Source organism: Haliotis rufescens, unplaced genomic scaffold (genome assembly GCF_023055435.1).
Source record: "Haliotis rufescens isolate VD_foot unplaced genomic scaffold, xgHalRufe1.0.p SCAF_69, whole genome shotgun sequence".
NCBI classification, from domain to species: Eukaryota; Metazoa; Mollusca; class Gastropoda; order Lepetellida; family Haliotidae; genus Haliotis; species Haliotis rufescens.
Genome location: NW_025964360.1, coordinates 442,252 through 465,086, shown reverse-complemented (window position 1 = coordinate 465,086; position 22,835 = coordinate 442,252). Strand labels below are relative to the sequence as shown.

The 22,835-nt window shown below is 42.8% G+C and overlaps 2 protein-coding genes across 51 annotated transcripts in view; one reads left to right on the top strand and one right to left on the bottom strand.

The window, feature by feature from the left end:
* Nucleotides 1-22,835, bottom strand: part of LOC124148691 (sodium/nucleoside cotransporter 1-like) — a 42,722-nt gene extending 19,887 nt beyond the window's left edge. The window contains exon 1 of the mRNA XM_048387212.1: nucleotides 22,630-22,835. The gene's annotated coding sequence lies outside the window, so the exon portion shown is untranslated. The remainder of the gene's footprint in view (nucleotides 1-22,629) is intronic.
* On the top strand, nucleotides 1,817-18,490 carry LOC124148677 (protein PELPK1-like). Of its 50 annotated transcripts, none has more exons than XM_048387239.1 (13): nucleotides 1,817-2,028; nucleotides 3,064-3,114; nucleotides 9,253-9,318; nucleotides 9,625-9,750; nucleotides 10,030-10,080; nucleotides 10,354-10,395; nucleotides 16,524-16,598; nucleotides 17,082-17,156; nucleotides 17,481-17,531; nucleotides 17,601-17,660; nucleotides 17,739-17,789; nucleotides 17,859-18,057; nucleotides 18,453-18,490. In XM_048387239.1, exons 1-12 carry the CDS (start codon nucleotides 1,909-1,911, stop codon nucleotides 18,051-18,053), a joined length of 963 nt encoding a protein of 320 aa, XP_048243196.1. In that variant the 5' UTR covers nucleotides 1,817-1,908; the 3' UTR covers nucleotides 18,054-18,057; nucleotides 18,453-18,490. The 50 variants fall into 50 exon arrangements, with proteins under 50 accessions (XP_048243196.1, XP_048243194.1, XP_048243195.1 ...); XM_048387237.1 differs by having other exon boundaries at nucleotides 17,730-17,789; XM_048387238.1 differs by having other exon boundaries at nucleotides 17,601-17,669; nucleotides 17,730-17,771.

Here is a 22,835-nt window from a genome sequence, read left to right as displayed (position 1 = left end):
AAATTCATCATAACCTTATAGATATAAACGTTGTATTCGTCATTTTAACTGTAACCTTTTGATCGAAATCCTATTCTTTTGTAAAAGAAAATAACTTACACGTTTAGAGGCCTCCTAATCTTAAATCCTTGGTAGAAAACAAGTGATAAGGTAGACACATTATCCATAACATTGTGTCTACCTTGTCATCCGTCAACTTCTAAGTAATGCCTCTCAAACAAAGAGAAAACGAATGCGTTGATGTACAAATGTTTCAACTGTTAGATGAATAGTAGACGTCACACATCGTTCGATCATTGTAGTGGTCAGTTTACTGACCCGGTGTATTGACATTTGTCATCAGAAGGTTGTCAGTTACTGACCAGACCAGACCACACCACGTGTGTTTGTGTCTACGTAAACATACTAATTCTGTTTTAAGATCACAGACCCCCTCGTATGAAATTAGTCCTTTTTAATTGAAAGAAACGCGGGGAAGGATTATTCCAAATGATTAGATACTGACAGGTTTCGTAGACGGGGACGAAGCATATAAGTTGTTGGCTTCTAATTGTGTCACTATTAGTACGATGTTTTTACTACATGCCATTCCACTTCCCGTTATTAGTATTACTATATTTATAATCCCAAAATAAGTGAGTAAATGCTTTTGACTTTCCCATTCACGAGATTAATATAAGCTTGTATACCTTGTTTTCTTTAAATACGATGTACCGTGACATTATAAAGTAGTATATAGGTAGATTGAAAACTAATCTATAGATGTAAACACATTTGAAGATACATCTGTTTGTTTAAAGTAGATTTTGACCCAACACTCCTAACATAGATTTTCTTAAGAAAATACAGTAAAAATGCTTCACTTTGAGCCCCTTGTTTTCTATAAATACGATGTACCGTGACATTATAAAGTGGTATATAGGTAGATATAACACTAGTCTATAGATGTAAACACATTTGAAGATAAATCTGTGTGTTTAAACCCAACACAAGCCAAACACTTCGGATAGAGACTATGTTAAGAAGAGGGTAAAGGTCTTCACTTTAAGCCCCTTGTATTCTTTATATACCGCGATCTGAGACACTATAAAGTGGTATTTCGGTGGATATAATATCAATCTATAGATGTCATAGAATGGGGTCAATTAGCATCTGATGGGGTTTTGTACAAACTGTAACTGCCGAAATTGTCTACGTTGTCTCTACAAACTTCAAAATAACCTGTTTCTTCTCCAGTAAGTCTTTACAAACCACAAGTTTCCAATTTCTTACCCTGCCATATTTGCACTTGGGCATTGGCAGACGTACATTTATTTTGTCGTATTTTGTGAATTTGCCTTAAGAATAGGACTGATTTTGAAATGTTAGAAGTAATTATTTCGTGTATGTAATGAAATATTTAAATGACCATAAGCAGAAAAAGCCACCCACGAGCTCCATTCATTCACAGCACCATCTGTTTAAATCCATGAAATGTAATTTAGAATATGTCTCGTTGTATACAATATTTTCAACAAGGATTTTTTTTAATTTCTTATGTCACAGGTGCACATTAGGTTATGTAATAAGAAAATTACACGTCGATTGAAACGTGGTGCTTTAATCACCGAAGTCCTATCTGTCCTGTTCGGTCTTTGTCCAGTTAAGGATATCTATACAATGAGCAATACATATCTTCAACCGGTAAGTCACGTTTTAATTAACAAACCTATCTCGATTACAATGCAAAGAATAACACAGTTCCAAGTAGTAATTACTGCGATGTAATGAGGGGCCATCTGGTGTAGGACTGGAAGTGTATAAAAGTTGTGCTGTGTCGAGACATGAGCATCACTCTCAATATGAAGACTTTCCTGGTACTACTGGCGCTCTCCTGTGTTGCCACATGTTGGTGCTATCCTCTTCAGGATGGTCCCGGAGGACAAGAAAATGAAGGCCCTGGAGGTCCAGAAAATCCAGAAAGACAAGGCCCGGGAGGTCCCGGAGGTCCCGAAGGCCCCGGAGGACAAGAAAGACAAGGCCCGGGAGGTCCCGGAGGTCCCGAAGGTCCCGGAGGACAAAAAAGACAAGGCCCTGGAGGTCCCGGAGGACAAGAAAGACAAGGCCCTGGAGGTCCCGGAGGACAAGAAAGACAAGGCCCCGGAGGTCCCGGAGGTCCCGAAGGTCCCGGAGGACAAGAAAGACAAGGCCCCGGAGGTCCCTGAGGACAAGAAAGACAAGGCCCGGGAGGTCCCGAAGGTCCCGGAGGTCCCGGAGGACAAGAAAGACAAGGCCCGGGAGGTCCCGAAGGTCCCGGAGGTCCCGGAGGACAAGAAAGACAAGGCCCCGGAGGTCCCGAAGGTCCCGGAGGTCCCGGAGGACAAGAAAGACAAGGCCCCGGAGGTCCCGGAGGTCCCGAAGGACAAGAAAGACAAGGCCCGGGAGGTCCCGAAGGCCCCGGAGGTCCCGGAGGACAAGAAAGACAAGGCCCGGGAGGTCCCGAAGGTCCCGGAGGTCCCGGAGGTCCCGGAGGACAAGAAAGACAAGGCCCCGAAGGTCCCGGAGGTCCCGGAGGACAAGGAAGACAAGGCCCTGGAGGTCCCGGAGGACAAGAAAGACAAGGCCCCGGAGGTCCCGAAGGTCCCGGAGGTCCCGAAGGTCCCGGAGGTCCCGGAGGACAAGAAAGACAAGGCCCCGGAGGTCCCGAAGGTCCCGGAGGTCCCGGAGCACAAGAAAGACAAGGCCCCGGAGGTCCCGAAGGTCCCGGAGGTCCCGGAGGACAAGAAAGACAAGGCCCCGGAGGTCCCGAAGGTCCCGGAGGACAAGAAAGACAAGGCCCCGGAGGTCCCGAAGGTCCCGGAGGTCCCGAAGGACAAGAAAGACAAGGCCCGGGAGGTCCCGAAGGCCCCGGAGGTCCCGGAGGACAGGAAAGACAAGGCCCCGGAGGTCCCGGAGGTCCCGAAGGTCCCGGAGGTCCTGGAGGACAAAAAAGACAAGGCCCCGGAGGTCCCGGAGGTCCCGAAGGTCCCGGAGGTCCCGGAGGACAAAAAAGACAAGGCCCCGGAGGTCCCGAAGGTCCCGGAGGTCCCGAAGGTCCCGGAGGTCCCGGAGGACAAAAAAGACAAGGCCCCGGAGGTCCCGAAGGCCCCGGAGGTCCGGAAGGTCCCGGAGGTCCCGAAGGTCCCGAAGGTCCCGGAGGTCCCGGAGGCCGAAGATAGGCCAACACCTCCTCAACAAAGGAACTGACAAGGTTAGCTTGTTTCTCATTGCTTCGAGGGGCGGTCGGGTAGCCTAGGCTTGGTGGTTAAAGCGTTCGCTCGTCACGCCGAAGACTCGGGTTCGATTCCCGACATGGGTACAATGTGTGAAGCCCATTTCTGGTGTCCCCCGCCGTGATATTGCTGGAATATTGCTTAAAGCGGCGTAAAACCATACTCACTCAATCACTTACTGCTTCGATTTCCAATGTACGTTTCTTGTACATAACTTAACGCAATGTAACATTAACTTTAATATTCACGGGATATATAACAAGATGAAAACGTTCAAAGCAAACTAGACCCAATATTTCCTCTTGTTTCATTATAAAGCTGTGCATACATCATTGTTGTTAGTGTTTTACCGAAGCTTTGCTTTCCTTTTCAGATGGCACTTCTTTGAAATAAAACCAATGAACACTGAAAGATTTTGTTGTACATATGTGTTGCCTACCTGGATTCGTCATGGAAATGCATGTATAATTTGGTATATGAGAAACAAACACGTCTTAGAATTGTATTTTCCACAGCAAAATAAACCTAAGACGTGGATGGACAAGAGGTCTAATCAGCTGATTAGAAAGCTGCTGTGGTTGGTTTGAATTCCAGGGTCGCCTTGATTGGTTTTCTTGTTTTGTCAGCGCCGTAACAATAACTGTCGGGCTTTCTTCGCACATCAAGCTACCTCGCCATGATATATCTGATATAGTGTTCAAAGCTGCGTTAAACCAAAGGTACTCACTTACTCACTAAGGAATAGGTTGACATTATACAGCCAGACAATGCATTTTATCGCAGTTAGTTATATAGCAATGCTTATAATAAAACCATTTACTTTTCACTAACTAACTTCTGTAACAGCTGATTTGGTTATAGTGAATGAACATTTAGCTGGCCAGCAATATGTTGACGACAATTTGCGTCCATTCGCTAGAATTATCGGCAGAAAATGTGGACTGCAAAATGCCATGCCGGACCACATCGTGCAGATCGTAACCGTTTATCTACGACGAGAAGGCATCCGGATATTGGACTGGTCCGCTAAGTCCTCTGACGAAGTCTAACAGACATTTGTCGTCATTACACCGTCACTGGGAAGAAACATAGTCATATTTCCCACTCTCACAATACCTTTGACATTTACGTACATATTCTTAAACACAACCGAGTGTCGGGAGAAACTTTTTGAAAACCATACGGGAACAAGATCACCATTGACCGTCAAACTTCGTATCAACTTAAAAGACAAACCCTGGATACCACAAATGGCTCCATATCTAGATCTAAGTCAATACATCTTCTGTAGTGTTATCATAAAAAAGCGAATCGATCGTGTTTGGCGTCTACATCAATCACAGTAGGCGGAGCTTATTTACGGTTGCGCTATTAATAGCCAAGCACATGGTCAATGCATTTGTGGTCAAAGTGTATTGTATGTTTTTACGACAGAACAGCAGCAGAAAAACAGTTTCGGTATTTACATCTCAACATCCACTCTCAAAGAAGTGGTTGTTTCGCCTTAGCAAAAATTCACCATAACCTTATAGATATAAACGTTGTATTTGTCATTTTAACTGTAACCTTTTCATCGAAATCCTATTCTTTTGTACAAGAAAATAACTTGTGATAAGGTAGACACATTATCCATAACATTGTGTCTACCTTGTATTCCGTCAACTTCTAAGTAATGCCTCTCAAACAAAGAGAAAACGAATGCGTTGATGTACAAATGTTTCAACTGTTAGATGAATAGTAGACGTCACACATCGTTCGATCATTGTAGTGGTCAGTTTACTGACCCGGTGTATTGACATTTGTCATCAGAAGGTTGTCAGTTACTGACCAGACCAGACCACACCACGTGTGTTTGTGTCTACGTAAACATACTAATTCTGTTTTAAGATCACAGACCCCCTCGTATGAAATTAGTCCTTTTTAATTGAAAGAAACGCGGGAAAGCGTCATTATTCCAAATGATTAGATACTGACAGGTTTCGTAGACGGGGACGAAACATATAAGTTGTTGGCTACTAATTGTGACACTGTTAGTACGATGTATTTACTACATGCCATTCCACTTCCCGTTATTAGTATTACTATATTTATAATCACAAAATAAGTGAGTAAATGCTTTTGACTTCCCCATTCCGAGATTAATATAAGCTTGTATACCTTGTTTGATCTCATTGTAGTGTAAGTTTTGCAGCTATGTTGCTGAATAAATTGTAACTTAAACTGTTTATTCCAACAACAGATAAAGTTTGTTGAAGTTGTAGCATGAAGTTAAGCAATGATCTTTAGTCAAACCTGTTTTGAATTCGTAAGAAATGTAAAAAACACTCTTTCAAGACTCACATAATTATATGTTCCTTTTTTATGTTGATTCAGAAAACGCAGCATTCATATTCATATTTATTGTAATGGGAATTTTAAACATGTGTTTTTAACTTTCTCAATTATGTTTTCCCATTTTACGCAATATTTGTTCCAACATCAGGTGTAGACACTTGTCTGTCGGAAACACAACCTTGCGGTTTCTTTGCCGAACGCAAATTATAATCTCAGAAGATAACTAAACTGTAATTATGAATATACCGAAGCTGGTTGAGAATGCATTTACAAAACTGATTCACATGTACTCATAGAACAAACGCATAATATTTCCAATTGAGAATTATTTATAACGTACTACTGGTTAACACATGTGAACACATCTCAATGTTGAACATTAGATCAATCGTGAACCGTTACTCAAATAGTATATGTACTTACATCTGAGGTACCACTTAGGTACCAGGTTTTCGCACCTTAACATATGCACATGTACATCTTTTTTTGCAAGAAAAACACCTTCCTGCACCAAAACTTGAGTTGATAACATTAATGTTTGGTTTCACAGTTCAAGCATCGTCTCACAATACGCTAATTTGATTATTCGATTACACTGAATTATACTGGAGAAACGATTTTGCTTAACTTGTGTCTTGTGTCTCATCGATCCTTCTTACAGCGTCCGTATATGCATTTTCTTACTTATTTTGGAGATTTCACGTGCGTTTTCCGACTGCAAGCGTATGTCGCTGACGGGCCCGGCCAGGCCATGTAATGTGTTTCCGAAAAGGTGAAAAGGGAGTTTGTGCAACCCAGGAGAGGGCTTTCGGGGCTGCTTATATAGTAATTTTGAAATTTTGAGATTTGGAATGAATGCCAAGAGTGGTGGAGGACGAACCAAGGGAGCTGTGTGTGTTGGGCGGTTGTTAGATAAGCTAGTTTTGGTTTTAATATTTTATTTGGGGTTTAAATGCGACTAATTAGTCCTGTTATAATTAGGTATATGCCTAAGGCTTTGAATTTTTTGGATTTAGGATTGATTCTAGTGTAAGTGCGGTTTTAAGATTTAGGGTGGTCTGTAGTGTTGTTCGGTGTGTTTGGTAGTGTGTGCAGTGAATGAGTACGTGTTCTGGTGTTTCTTGTTGTTTGCAATGTGGGCAGTTTCCTGTTGTGTGTAGATTAGCTATTTTACGGTGATTATTTACATGTAGTTTGGTGTGGCCTGTTTGTAGTTTGGTAATTATTCTGTCGATTTTTTTTGGATGGGTGTAGTATTTTTGGTTTATTTAGGGGCTTTTTGATTACTTTCCCGATTTGGCTATTTGAGTTTGGGTATATATTTTGCCATTTTTTGTTGATTTTTTGTTTAGTGACACTTTTGATTTCTGATTTTGAGCTGGGTAAGTTTAAGCTTATTTCTAGGAGTTTAAGGGATAATTTTGCTGCTTTATCTGCGTTTTTATTTCCAAAGATTTAGTACGTGGGCGGGGATCCAAATAAACTCTATTTGTTTACCTCCCTTAGTTAAGTTGTTTGAGCTGTTGGGTATTTAATTTACTAGTATAATTTATATATGCACGTTAAGTGTGGAATTATTCCAAATTACACCTGTATTCAGCTTGCTTAATTGCCCCTTGTGTAATTGCAATCACGTAGGTGTTGCGTAATCAGTCAACCATTGTCCCTTAATTATATAATTAGCTTTCCTGAGCTTTTAGTGGTAGTAAATAGCATACCGTTTCATTGATAACTTATGCATTTGGTGAGGCTAACTAACAAAACCCATTTATTTTATTTTGAACATCCGTTAACATGTTTGTCCTAAATGCTTCCAGAATACCTTTGTGAGCTATGATAGTGTCGTGTCCCTCACAAATACTAAATAAAGTTATAACATATCGCCATATTTGTATGAAAAATATTATTCCATAAACATACTATCACTGGCCACTGACAAACATTAGCAGTGTTAGAATAAGAAACATAATTAAATCCAGTATGACGTGGTGATGTGTAAGCATACAGAAAACTGAGAGAGCCCAACTTACTTTAGTTTCTGTTTCTGCATCCTGCGTATCATTCTACCTGTCGGATCGACTTGACCCGGGTGGTTAATAATCTTAAACATCACGACTGTAAAACACAGTTGCTAGACATAAAGAGAACTTTAATTTACGGCGTCTTTTAACCATCACGACAATAATACTGAGTGGTCCAAGACCGAACACTTCTAACATACATTTTCTTAAGAAAATACAGTAAAAATGCTTCACTTTGAGCCCCTTGTTTTCTTTAAATACGATGTACCGTGACATTGTAAAGTGGTATATAGGTAGATTTAATACTAATCTATAGATGTAAACACATTTGAAGATACATCTGTTTGTTTAAAGTAGATTTTGACCGCCCGGGCCAAGTTCGACCCAACACTCCTAACATAGATTTTCTTAAGAAAATACATTAAAAATGCTTTACTTTGAGCCCCTTGTTTTCTTTAAATACGATGTACCGTGACATTATAAAGTGGTATATAGGTAGATATAACACTAGTCTATAGATGTAAACACATTTGAAGATAAATCTGTGTGTTTAAAGTAGATTTTGACCGCCCGGGCCAAGTCGGTACCAACACAAGCCAAACACTTCTGATAGAGACTATGTTGAGATTGAGAGGGAAAAGGGTTTCACTTTGAGCCCCTTGTATTCTTTATATACCGCGATCTGAGACACTATAAAGTGGTATTTAGTTGGATATAATATCAATCTATAGATGTTAATCATTTGATGATACATCTGTGAGGTTGATCGACTCTGTTGATCATAGAATGGGGTCAATTTGCATCTCATGGGGTTTTGTACAAACTGTAACTGCCGAAATTGTCTACGTTGTCTCTACAAACTTCAAAATAACCTGTTTCTTCTCCAGTAAGTCTTTACAAACCACAAGTTTCCAATTTCTTACCCTGCCATATTTGCACTTGGGCATTGGCAGACGTACATTTATTTTGTCGTATTTTGTGAATTTGCCTTAAGGATAGGACTGATTTTGAAATGTTAGAAGTAATTATTTCGTGTATGTAATGAAATATTTAAATGACCATAAGCAGAAAAAGCCACCCATGAGCTCCATTCATTCACAGCACCATCTGTTTAAATCCATGAAATGTAATTTAGAATATGTCTCGTTGTATACAATATTTTCAACAAGGATTTTTTTTAATTTCTTATGTCACAGGTGCACATTAGGTTATGTAATAAGAAAATTACACGTCGATTGAAACGTGGTGCTTTAATCACCGAAGTCCTATCTGTCCTGTTCGGTCTTTGTCCAGTTAAGGATATCTATACAATGAGCAATACATATCTTCAACCGGTAAGTCACGTTTTAATTAACAAACCTATCTCGATTACAATGCAAAGAATAACACAGTTCCAAGTAGTAATTACTGCGATGTAATGAGGGGCCATCTGGTGTAGGACTGGAAGTGTATAAAAGTTGTTCTGTGTCGAGACGTGAGCATCACTCTCAATATGAAGACTTTCCTGGTACTACTGGCGCTCTCCTGTGTTGCCACATGTTGGTGCTATCCTCTTCAGGATGGTCCCGGAGGACAAGAAAATGAAGGCCCTGGAGGTCCAGAAAATCCAGAAAGACAAGGCCCGGGAGGTCCCGAAGGTCCCGGAGGTCCCGGAGGACAAGAAAGACAAGGCCCTGGAGGTCCCGGAGGACAAGAAAGACAAGGCCCCGGAGGTCCCGGAGGTCCCGAAGGTCCCGGAGGACAAGAAAGACAAGGCCCTGGAGGTCCCGAAGGTCCCGGAGGTCCCGGAGGACAAGAAAGACAAGGCCCCGGAGGTCCCGGAGGACAAGAAAGACAAGGCCCGGGAGGTCCCGAAGGTCCCGGAGGTCCCGGAGGACAAGAAAGACAAGGCCCCGGAGGTCCCGAAGGTCCCGGAGGTCCCGGAGGACAAGAAAGACAAGGCCCCGGAGATCCCGAAGGTCCCGGAGGTCCCGGAGGACAAGAAAGACAAGGCCCGGGAGGTCCCGAAGGTCCCGGAGGTCCCGGAGGACAAGAAAGACAAGGCCCCGGAGGTCCCGGAGGTCCCGAAGGACAAGGAAGACAAGGCCCGGGAGGTCCCGAAGGCCCCGGAGGTCCCGGAGGACAAGAAAGACAAGGCCCCGGAGGTCCCGGAGGACAAGAAAGACAAGGCCCCGGAGGTCCCGGACGACAAGAAAGACAAGGCCCCGGAGGTCCCGAAGGTCCCGGAGGTCCCGGAGGACAAGGAAGACAAGGCCCTGGAGGTCCCGGAGGACAAGAAAGACAAGGCCCCGGAGGTCCCGAAGGTCCCGGAGGTCCCGGAGCACAAGAAAGACAAGGCCCCGGAGGTCCCGAAGGTCCCGGAGGACAAGTAAGACAAGGCCCGGGAGGTCCCGAAGGTCCCTGAGGTCCCGAAGGTCCCGGAGGTCCCGAAGGTCCCGGAGGTCCCGGAGGACAAGAAAGACAAGGCCCCGGAGGTCCCGGAGGTCCCGAAGGTCCCGGAGGACAAGAAAGACAAGGCCCCGGAGGTCCCGAAGGTCCCGGAGGACAAGAAAGACAAGGCCCGGGAGGTCCCGAAGGCCCCGGAGGTCCCGGAGGACAGGAAAGACAAGGCCCCGGAGGTCCCGGAGGTCCCGAAGGTCCCGGAGGACAAGAAAGACAAGGCCCCGGAGGTCCCGGAGGTCCCGAAGGTCCCGGAGGTCCCGGAGGACAAAAAAGACAAGGCCCCGGAGGTCCCGAAGGTCCCGGAGGTCCCGGAGGACAAAAAAGACAAGGCCCCGGAGGTCCCGAAGGCCCCGGAGGTCCGGAAGGTCCCGGAGGTCCCGAAGGTCCCGAAGGTCCCGGAGGTCCCGGAGGCCGAAGATAGGCCAACACCTCCTCAACAAAGGAACTGACAAGGTTAGCTTGTTTCTCATTGCTTCGAGGGGCGGTCGGGTAGCCTAGGCTTGGTGGTTAAAGCGTTCGCTCGTCACGCCGAAGACTCGGGTTCGATTCCCGACATGGGTACAATGTGTGAAGCCCATTTCTGGTGTCCCCCGCCGTGATATTGCTGGAATATTGCTTAAAGCGGCGTAAAACCATACTCACTCAATCACTTACTGCTTCGATTTCCAATGTACGTTTCTTGTACATAACTTAACGCAATGTAACATTAACTTTAATATTCACGGGATATATAACAAGATGAAAACGTTCAAAGCAAACTAGACCCAATATTTCCTCTTGTTTCATTATAAAGCTGTGCATACATCATTGTTGTTAGTGTTTTACCGAAGCTTTGCTTTCCTTTTCAGATGGCACTTCTTTGAAATAAAACCAATGAACACTGAAAGATTTTGTTGTACATATGTGTTGCCTACCTGGATTCGTCATGGAAATGCATGTATAATTTGGTATATGAGAAACAAACACGTCTTAGAATTGTATTTTCCACAGCAAAATAAACCTAAGACGTGGATGGACAAGAGGTCTAATCAGCTGATTAGAAAGCTGCTGTGGTTGGTTTGAATTCCAGGGTCGCCTTGATTGGTTTTCTTGTTTTGTCAGCGCCGTAACAATAACTGTCGGGCTTTCTTCACACATCAAGCTACCTCGCCATGATATATCTGATATAATGTTCAAAGCTGCGTTAAACCAAAGGTACTCACTTACTCACTAAGGAATAGGTTGACATTGTACAGCCAGACAATGCATTTTATCGCAGTTAGTTATATAGCAATGCTTATAATAAAACCATTTACTTTTCACTAACTAACTTCTGTAACAGCTGATTTGGTTATAGTGAATGAACATTTAGCTGGCCAGCAATATGTTGACGACAATTTGCGTCCATTCGCTAGAATTATCGGCAGAAAATGTGGACTGCAAAATGCCATGCCGGACCACATCGTGCAGATCGTAACCGTTTATCTACGACGAGAAGGCATCCGGATATTGGACTGGTCCGCTAAGTCCTCTGACGAAGTCTAACAGACATTTGTCGTCATTACACCGTCACTGGGAAGAAACATAGTCATATTTCCCACTCTCACAATACCTTTGACATTTACGTACATATTCTTAAACACAACCGAGTGTCGGGAGAAACTTTTTGAAAACCATACGGGAACAAGATCACCATTGACTGTCAAACTTCGTATCAACTTAAAAGACAAACCCTGGATACCACAAATGGCTCCATATCTAGATCTAAGTCAATACATCTTCTGTAGTGTTATCATAAAAAAGCGAATCGATCGTGTTTGGCGTCTACATCAATCACAGTAGGCGGAGCTTATTTACGGTTGCGCTATTAATAGCCAAGCACATGGTCAATGCATTTGTGGTCAAAGTGTATTGTATGTTTTTACGACAGAACAGCAGCAGAAAAACAGTTTCGGTATTTACATCTCAACATCCACTCTCAAAGAAGTGGTTGTTTCGCCTTAGCAAAAATTCACCATAACCTTATAGATATAAACGTTGTATTTGTCATTTTAACTGTAACCTTTTCATCGAAATCCTATTCTTTTGTACAAGAAAATAACTTGTGATAAGGTAGACACATTATCCATAACATTGTGTCTACCTTGTATTCCGTCAACTTCTAAGTAATGCCTCTCAAACAAAGAGAAAACGAATGCGTTGATGTACAAATGTTTCAACTGTTAGATGAATAGTAGACGTCACACATCGTTCGATCATTGTAGTGGTCAGTTTACTGACCCGGTGTATTGACATTTGTCATCAGAAGGTTGTCAGTTACTGACCAGACCAGACCACACCACGTGTGTTTGTGTCTACGTAAACATACTAATTCTGTTTTAAGATCACAGACCCCCTCGTATGAAATTAGTCCTTTTTAATTGAAAGAAACGCGGGAAAGCGTCATTATTCCAAATGATTAGATACTGACAGGTTTCGTAGACGGGGACGAAACATATAAGTTGTTGGCTACTAATTGTGACACTGTTAGTACGATGTATTTACTACATGCCATTCCACTTCCCGTTATTAGTATTACTATATTTATAATCACAAAATAAGTGAGTAAATGCTTTTGACTTCCCCATTCCGAGATTAATATAAGCTTGTATACCTTGTTTGATCTCATTGTAGTGTAAGTTTTGCAGCTATGTTGCTGAATAAATTGTAACTTAAACTGTTTATTCCAACAACAGATAAAGTTTGTTGAAGTTGTAGCATGAAGTTAAGCAATGATCTTTAGTCAAACCTGTTTTGAATTCGTAAGAAATGTAAAAAACACTCTTTCAAGACTCACATAATTATATGTTCCTTTTTTATGTTGATTCAGAAAACGCAGCATTCATATTCATATTTATTGTAATGTGAATTTTAAACATGTGTTTTTAACTTTCTCAATTATGTTTTCCCATTTTACGCAATATTTGTTCCAACATCAGGTGTAGACACTTGTCTGTCGGAAACACAACCTTGCGGTTTCTTTGCCGAATGCAAATTATAATCTCAGAAGATAACTAAACTGTAATTATGAATATACCGAAGCTGGTTGAGAATGCATTTACAAAACTGATTCACATGTACTCATAGAACAAACGCATAATATTTCCAATTGAGAATTATTTATAACGTACTACTGGTTAACACATGTGAACACATCTCAATGTTGAACATTAGATCAATCGTGAACCGTTACTCAAATAGTATATGTACTTACATCTGAGGTACCACTTAGGTACCAGGTTTTCGCACCTTAACATATGCACATGTACATCTTTTTTTGCAAGAAAAACACCTTCCTGCACCAAAACTTGAGTTGATAACATTAATGTTTGGTTTCACAGTTCAAGCATCGTCTCACAATACGCTAATTTGATTATTCGATTACACTGAATTATACTGGAGAAACGATTTTGCTTAACTTGTGTCTTGTGTCTCATCGATCCTTCTTACAGCGTCCGTATATGCATTTTCTTACTTATTTTGGAGATTTCACGTGCGTTTTCCGACTGCAAGCGTATGTCGCTGACGGGCCCGGCCAGGCCATGTAATGTGTTTCCGAAAAGGTGAAAAGGGAGTTTGTGCAACCCAGGAGAGGGCTTTAGGGGCTGCTTATATAGTAATTTTGAAATTTTGAGATTTGGAATGAATGCCAAGAGTGGTGGAGGACGAACCAAGGGAGCTGTGTGTGTTGGGCGGTTGTTAGATAAGCTAGTTTTGGTTTTAATATTTTATTTGGGGTTTAAATGCGACTAATTAGTCCTGTTATAATTAGGTATATGCCTAAGGCTTTGAATTTTTTGGATTTAGGATTGATTCTAGTGTAAGTGCGGTTTTAAGATTTAGGGTGGTCTGTAGTGTTGTTCGGTGTGTTTGGTAGTGTGTGCAGTGAATGAGTACGTGTTCTGGTGTTTCTTGTTGTTTGCAATGTGGGCAGTTTCCTGTTGTGTGTAGATTAGCTATTTTACGGTGATTATTTACATGTAGTTTGGTGTGGCCTGTTTGTAGTTTGGTAATTATTCTGTCGATTTTTTTTGGTGGGTGTAGTATTTTTGGTTTATTTAGGGGCTTTTTGATTACTTTCCCGATTTGGCTATTTGAGTTTGGGTATATATTTTGCCATTTTTTGTTGATTTTTTGTTTAGTGACACTTTTGATTTCTGATTTTGAGCTGGGTAAGTTTAAGCTTATTTCTAGGAGTTTAAGGGATAATTTTGCTGCTTTATCTGCGTTTTTATTTTCAAAGATTTAGTACGTGGGCGGGGATCCAAATGAACTCTATTTGTTTACCTCCCTTAGTTAAGTTGTTTGAGCTGTTGGGTATTTAATTTACTAGTTTAATTTATATATGCACGTTAAGTGTGGAATTATTCCAAATTACACCTGTACTCAGCTTGCTTAATTGCCCCTTGTGTAATTGCAATCACGTAGGTGTTGCGTAATCAGTCAACCATTGTCCCTTAATTATATAATTAGCTTTCCTGAGCTTTTAGTGGTAGTAAATAGCATACCGTTTCATTGATAACTTATGCATTTGGTGAGGCTAACTAACAAAACCCATTTATTTTATTTTGAACATCCGTTAACATGTTTGTCCTAAATGCTTCCAGAATACCTTTGTAAGCTATGATAGTGTCGTGTCCCTCACAAATACTAAATAAAGTTATAACATATCGCCATATTTGTATGAAAAATATTATTCCATAAACATACTATCACTGGCCACTGACAAACATTAGCAGTGTTAGAATAAGAAACATAATTAAATCCAGTATGACGTGGTGATGTGTAAGCATACAGAAAACTGAGAGAGCCCAACTTACTTTAGTTTCTGTTTCTGCATCCTGCGTATCATTCTACCTGTCGGATCGACTTGACCCGGGTGGTTAATAATCTTAAACATCACGACTGTAAAACACAGTTGCTAGACATAAAGAGAACTTTAATTTACGGCGTCTTTTAACCATCACGACAATAATACTGAGTGGTCCAAGACCGAACACTTCTAACATACATTTTCTTAAGAAAATACAGTAAAAATGCTTCACTTTGAGCCCCTTGTTTTCTTTAAATACGATGTACCGTGACATTGTAAAGTAGTATATAGGTAGATTTAATACTAATCTATAGATGTAAACACATTTGAAGATACATCTGTTTGTTTAAAGTAGATTTTGACCGCCCGGGCCAAGTTCGACCCAACACTCCTAACATAGATTTTCTTAAGAAAATACATTAAAAATGCTTTACTTTGAGCCCCTTGTTTTCTTTAAATACGATGTACCGTGACATTATAAAGTGGTATATAGGTAGATATAACACTAGTCTATAGATGTAAACACATTTGAAGATAAATCTGTGTGTTTAAAGTAGATTTTGACCGCCCGGGCCAAGTCGGTACCAACACAAGCCAAACACTTCTGATAGAGACTATGTTGAGATTGAGAGGGAAAAGGGTTTCACTTTGAGCCCCTTGTATTCTTTATATACCGCGATCTGAGACACTATAAAGTGGTATTTAGTTGGATATAATATCAATCTATAGATGTTAATCATTTGATGATACATCTGTGAGGTTGATCGACTCTGTTGATCATAGAATGGGGTCAATTTGCATCTCATGGGGTTTTGTACAAACTGTAACTGCCGAAATTGTCTACGTTGTCTCTACAAACTTCAAAATAACCTGTTTCTTCTCCAGTAAGTCTTTACAAACCACAAGTTTCCAATTTCTTACCCTGCCATATTTGCACTTGGGCATTGGCAGACGTACATTTATTTTGTCGTATTTTGTGAATTTGCCTTAAGAATAGGACTGATTTTGAAATGTTAGAAGTAATTATTTCGTGTATGTAATGAAATATTTAAATGACCATAAGCAGAAAAAGCCACCCACGAGCTCCATTCATTCACAGCACCATCTGTTTAAATCCATGAAATGTAATTTAGAATATGTCTCGTTGTATACAATATTTTCAACAAGGATTTTTTTTAATTTCTTATGTCACAGGTGCACATTAGGTTATGTAATAAGAAAATTACACGTCGATTGAAACGTGGTGCTTTAATCACCGAAGTCCTATCTGTCCTGTTCGGTCTTTGTCCAGTTAAGGATATCTATACAATGAGCAATACATATCTTCAACCGGTAAGTCACGTTTTAATTAACAAACCTATCTCGATTACAATGCAAAGAATAACACAGTTCCAAGTAGTAATTACTGCGATGTAATGAGGGGCCATCTGGTGTAGGACTGGAAGTGTATAAAAGTTGTGCTGTGTCGAGACATGAGCATCACTCTCAATATGAAGACTTTCCTGGTACTACTGGCGCTCTCCTGTGTTGCCACATGTTGGTGCTATCCTCTTCAGGGTGGTCCCGGAGGACAAGAAAATGAAGGCCCTGGAGGTCCAGAAAATCCAGAAAGACAAGGCCCGGGAGGTCCCGAAGGTCCCGGAGGTCCCGGAGGACAAGAAAGACAAGGCCCTGGAGGTCCCGGAGGACAAGAAAGACAAGGCCCCGGAGGTCCCGGAGGTCCCGAAGGTCCCGGAGGACAAGAAAGACAAGGCCCGGGAGGTCCCGAAGGTCCCGGAGGTCCCGGAGGACAAGAAAGACAAGGCCCGGGAGGTCCCGAAGGTCCCGGAGGTCCCGGAGGACAAGAAAGACAAGGCCCCGGAGGTCCCGAAGGTCCCGGAGGTCCCGGAGGACAAGAAAGACAAGGCCCCGGAGGTCCCGAAGGTCCCGGAGGTCCCGGAGGACAAGAAAGACAAGGCCCGGGAGGTCCCGAAGGTCCCGGAGGTCCCGGAGGACAAGAAAGACAAGGCCCCGGAGGTCCCGAAGGTCCCGGAGGACAAGAAAGACAAGGCCCGGGAGGTCCCGAAGGTCCCGGAGGTCCCGGAGGACAAGAAAGACAAGGCCCCGGAGGTCCCGGAGGACAAGAAAGACAAGGCCCCGGAGGTCCCGGAGGACAAGAAAGACAAGGCCCCGGAGGTCCCGAAGGTCCCGGAGGTCCTGGAGGACAAGGAAGACAAGGCCCTGGAGGTCCCGGAGGACAAGAAAGACAAGGCCCCGGAGGTCCCGAAGGTCCCGGAGGTCCCGGAGGACAAGAAAGACAAGGCCCCGGAGGTCCCGAAGGTCCCGGAGGTCCCGAAGGTCCCGGAGGTCCCGAAGGTCCCGGAGGTCCCGGAGGACAAGAAAGACAAGGCCCCGGAGGTCCCGGAGGTCCCGAAGGTCCCGGAGGACAAGAAAGACAAGGCCCGGGAGGTCCCGGAGGTCCCGGAGGACAGGAAAGACAAGGCCCCGGAGGTCCCGGAGGTCCCGAAGGTCCCGGAGGACAAGAAAGACAAGGCCCCGGAGGTCCCGGAGGTCCCGAAGGTCCCGGAGGTCCCGGAGGACAAAAACGACAAGGCCCCGGAGGTCCCGAAGGTCCCGAAGGTCCCGGAGGACAAGAAAGACAAGGCCCCGGAGGTCCCGAAGGTCCCGGAGGTCCCGAAGGTCCCGGAGGTCCCGGAGGACAAAAAAGACAAGGCCCCGGAGGTCCCGGAGGTCCCGAAGGTCCCGAAGGTCCCGGAGGACAAGAAAGACAAGGCCCCGGAGGTCCCGGAGGTCCCGAAGGTCCCGGAGGTCCCGGAGGACAAAAACGACAAGGCCCCGGAGGTCCCGAAGGTCCCGAAGGTCCCGGAGGACAAGAAAGACAAGGCCCCGGAGGTCCCGAAGGTCCCGGAGGTCCCGAAGGTCCCGGAGGTCCTGGAGGACAAAAAAGACAAGGCCCCGGAGGTCCCGGAGGTCCCGAAGGTCCCGGAGGACAAGAAAGACAAGGCCCCGGAGGTCCCGAAGGTCCCGGAGGTCCCGGAGGACAAGAAAGACAAGGACCGGGAGGTCCCGAAGGCCCCGGAGGTCCGGAAGGTCCCGGAGGTCCCGAAGGTCCCGAAGGTCCCGGAGGTCCCGGAGGCCGAAGATAGGCCAACACCTCCTCAACAAAGGAACTGACAAGGTTAGCTTGTTTCTCATTGCTTCGAGGGGCGGTCGGGTAGCCTAGGCTTGGTGGTTAAAGCGTTCGCTCGTCACGCCGAAGACTCGGGTTCGATTCCCGACATGGGTACAATGTGTGAAGCCCATTTCTGGTGTCCCCCGCCGTGATATTGCTGGAATATTGCTTAAAGCGGCGTAAAACCATACTCACTCAATCACTTACTGCTTCGATTTCCAATGTACGTTTCTTGTACATAACTTAACGCAATGTAACATTAACTTTAATATTCACGGGATATATAACAAGATGAAAACGTTCAAAGCAAACTAGACCCAATATTTCCTCTTGTTTCATTATAAAGCTGTGCATACATCATTGTTGTTAGTGTTTTACCGAAGCTTTGCTTTCCTTTTCAGATGGCCCTTCTTTGAAATAAAACCAATGAACACTGAAAGATTTTGTTGTACATATGTGTTGCCTACCTGGATTCGTCATAGAAATGCATGTATAATTTGGTATATGAGAAACAAACACGTCTTAGAATTGTATTTTCCACAGCAAAATAAACCTAAGACGTGGATGGACAAGAGGTCTAATCAGCTGATTAGAAAGCTGCTGTGGTTGGTTTGAATTCCAGGGTCGCCTTGATTGGTTTTCTTGTTTTGTCAGCGCCGTAACAATAACTGTCGGGCTTTCTTCACACATCAAGCTACCTCGCCATGATATATCTGATATAGTGTTCAAAGCTGCGTTAAACCAAAGGTACTCACTTACTCACTAAGGAAAAGGTTGACATTGTACAGCCAGACAATGCATTTTATCGCAGTTAGTTATATAGCAATGCTTATAATTAAACCATTTACTTCTTCACTAACTAACTACTGTAGCAGCTGATTTGGTTATAGTGAATGAACATTTAGCTGGCCAGCAATATGTTGACGACAATTTGCGTCCATTCGCTAGAATTATCGGCAGAAAATGTGGACTGCAAAATGCCATGCCGGACCACATCGTGCAGATCGTAACCGTTTATCTACGACGAGAAGGCATCCGGATATTGGACTGGTCCGCTAAGTCCTCTGACGAAGTCTAACAGACATTTGTCGTCATTACACCGTCACTGGGAAGAAACATAGTCATATTTCCCACTCTCACAATACCTTTGACATTTACGTACATATTCTTAAAGCCCCACCCTGACTATAAATAGCCCGCAAGGTGGCGGTGTTTCAGTTTCGAACAATGACTGACAATGTAAACACAACCGAGTGTCGGGAGAAACTTTTTGAAAACCATACGGGAACAAGATCACCATTGACCGTCAAACTTCGTATCAACTTAAAAGACAAACCCTGGATACCACAAATGGCTCCATATCTAGATCTAAGTCAATACATCTTCTGTAGTGTTATCATAAAAAAGCGAATCGATCGTGTTTGGCGTCTACATCAATCACAGTAGGCGGAGCTTATTTACGGATGCGCTATTAATAGCAAAGCACATGGTCAATGCATTTGTGGTCAAAGTGTATTGTATGTTTTTACGACAGAACAGCAGCAGAAAAAAAGTTTCGGTAATGTAACAGTAACGATACATAAATACGAAATTGACGACACGATTCTTTCAGTTCAATCGGAAAATTACAGATATGTGTTTAGTTTTGGTCATTTGCATTCAGATTATATTTATAAAACTTACAAAATTACACCGATTTCTCAACTAGTGTTTAGGAAGGGGCCTTATTTGAAGTGCCAATATTTCTTAGTTTGACTACAATATATGATTATGTCACGTGTATCAACGTAACAATGCACATAAGGAACTGATAAATATGTAATGAAATACACTAGATGTTTTGACCCACTTTAGGCGTATCCAGATAATATTGTACTTACGATACACGACAACTCCAAAACACATATTCCAAGACAACTTTAATTATGTATTTCCTTTTCTTTCACAGAATTTTCACACACAAAACTGAGTTTGATCATTAGATCCACACTTGTCCCATGTCTTGTTCGGGGGATTTACATACACTTCGACCGCCTCCGTGGTCTAGTGGTAGAGCGTCCGCCCGGAGAGCGGAAGGTCCGGGGTTCGATCCCGAGCCGCGTCATACAAAAAGACGTTAAAAGATTGTACTTGTTGTTACCCTGTCTGGCGCTCGGCATTAAGGGGCTAAAACAAGGACTGGTCGGCTCGGAGTCAGTATACTGTGTCTGAGTGGGGTATTCATGTTAAACTGCGGCATGGTATCTCAGTGAGCTAGCACTATAAATCGGCATCAGTCCGGACTAGTACAAGCAGCCACACACACACATACACGTGCATGCACGTCGCTATATAAGTGCAATAACCTTGGACGCGACGTTAAACCCAATTCCACCACCACTACATACACTTCGCGCACAAGTTTTAAAATAAAACCCGGGATCCCTTTCCGGTTTGTCCACTGTAATCCCTCAACCTCTCCAACATTCCAGAGGTATTGCACTGTTTTCGAATCGACGAATTTCTGCAAAATGGTGGCCGCACCATTCCCTAACTGCGATTGCATGTGCTGTGTCACGCACGGTTGACAAAAGAAGTGTGAACATCTTCTTCATCTGGTTCCAGATGCATGTCATCGATCCCAATTGTGTGGATCGATGCTCATGATGTCAATCACTGGATTGTCTGGTCCAGACTCGATTATTTTACAGACCGCCGTCATATAGCTGGAATATTGCTGAATGCGGCGTTAAACAACAAACAAACAAACAAACCACGGTACAATGTCTCGAATGCTTTCCATGACAATCAAAATTCATTTGGGCCCGGGATACATTATGGAACGCACCAAAGTGTCATGGATATATCACGGAATGTAACAATGGGACTGCCATAGCAAATTGACGTAAATATATGACGTTTGAGGTTTATTTAAAGGGGCACTGATCTAAAGCAATTCCCCGCGACTGGTTGTTGCCTTTGTTATTGTTTTTTCCTCGTGAGTACCCGGATGATATAGCAGAAATCTAGACTTTTATTGATAGTATAAGGGCGTGTGGTCGCACTGATCAACAAAATGAAATAGAGTTTTTGAAATAATAAGGAAATGTAGGTAACTTTGTGGGTAGCATCGGTAATGGCGACGGAAGTTTTGATAAGTCATTTGCTTGGTAATTGTGCGATTTTCGTTTACACTATTTTGACTTGCAACACAAAGTAAATATTTCACCTGAGCCTTCCTTATTTTTTTGTGTTTATATTTTTAAAAGAGTCAAATTGTGCAAAGGTTTCACTTAGGAAATTCATTAAACGCCTAAATATTCGGTTGTTTTACAAACTGACTGAAAAATTTGTCCATCTGTATTATCACGATAACTAATTCCAAACATTTTTATGTTTTATATCATCACCAAGAGACTGAAAATGTTAGGATTAAAAGTACATCCTGGCATAATTAATCTATTGTGATGTTTATAAGCCCTTTTGACCGTCTAAATCATTTTTAGTCAATCTGTTAAATAAATGGACAGATTTTGTGTCAAAATAATTGAAATATTTAGACATTTATCTATTGCCTAAGAAAATCACATTTTACAAATTGACTGTAATATATACACGCATTCAAAGGAAAAGACTATTAAAAAAACACCGTCTATCGCGCATCGAAGAACTTCCCAAACATAACGCAGTGGAACAAGAATGAATCTGTTCAATGCTACAGCACATGAAGGAAAACAAAATGCAAATACAGTAAACTACGGTTATAACGAACTCAAAGGGACTACTAATTTTAGTTCGTTATAACCGTATTTTTAAGCATATATACAGCATAACTACAGCATATAGTCGGGACTAAAAAGTTAGTTCGTTATATCCGTTAGTTCGTTATAAGCGTGTTCGTTATAACCGTAGTTTACTGTATCATAATTACAACCTACCAAATTTATATGTATAATGTTAGGCAGCTTCCTTGTTCGAGGAATGTATCCGTGAATATCCACATAAAGGAACAATATCTCACACGTCTGCAGCTGTACAAAGAAACTAATTCGATGTCGTGTGTCTCTGTAACAATGTAACAATCATATATTTTAAAACATATGTATCGTTTCGGGATATCAGAACCCGTGTTCTTTTCTCAACTGACCACTTAGTTTGTTTCGGGTGTTTCACATGGCAGGAGAAATCCTAATGGTAACAAACTTCGCACTTACAGGCTGTTTAATCCAGTGATTGATGTCATGACCCTCGATCTACGCAATAGGGATACGATGACATTCATCAACCAAGTCAGCGAGACTGACCACCCGATCCCGTTAGTCGCCTCTTACGACAAGCATAGTCGCCTTCTACGGCAAGAGCGTTAATACCCCATTTCACCTCATGCACTTTACCTTTTGTTTATCCAAGTATCTCTTAAATACGAGACACTAAATAAATATACCACGACTGTGAGGTGTAACGACGTTACTGGTATGAAATAGTTACATAAGTCATAAGTGTAGTTACTGACAACAGCGTGCAAATATCTCCAGATTTCTCTCAGTCAGAACACAAATCACGTCTTTACGACAAGGAAACCTTCGTTTGGAAACTTACGTGAACGTGGATTCAGGTCTCGTCGAAAGTCAGTAAATCAGACATCAATATACCTATGTGTGAGGTGTGTCGTGCGTCCCTCTCCCGTCCGCAGATAAGACGTTCATTCGCCTGGGCTGCCCTGAATAACTGTATCACCAGGTAGACTGTGCTCGTCATTGCACAAACACTGTGTATTTCTCCACTGATGAACGACGATCCACTGT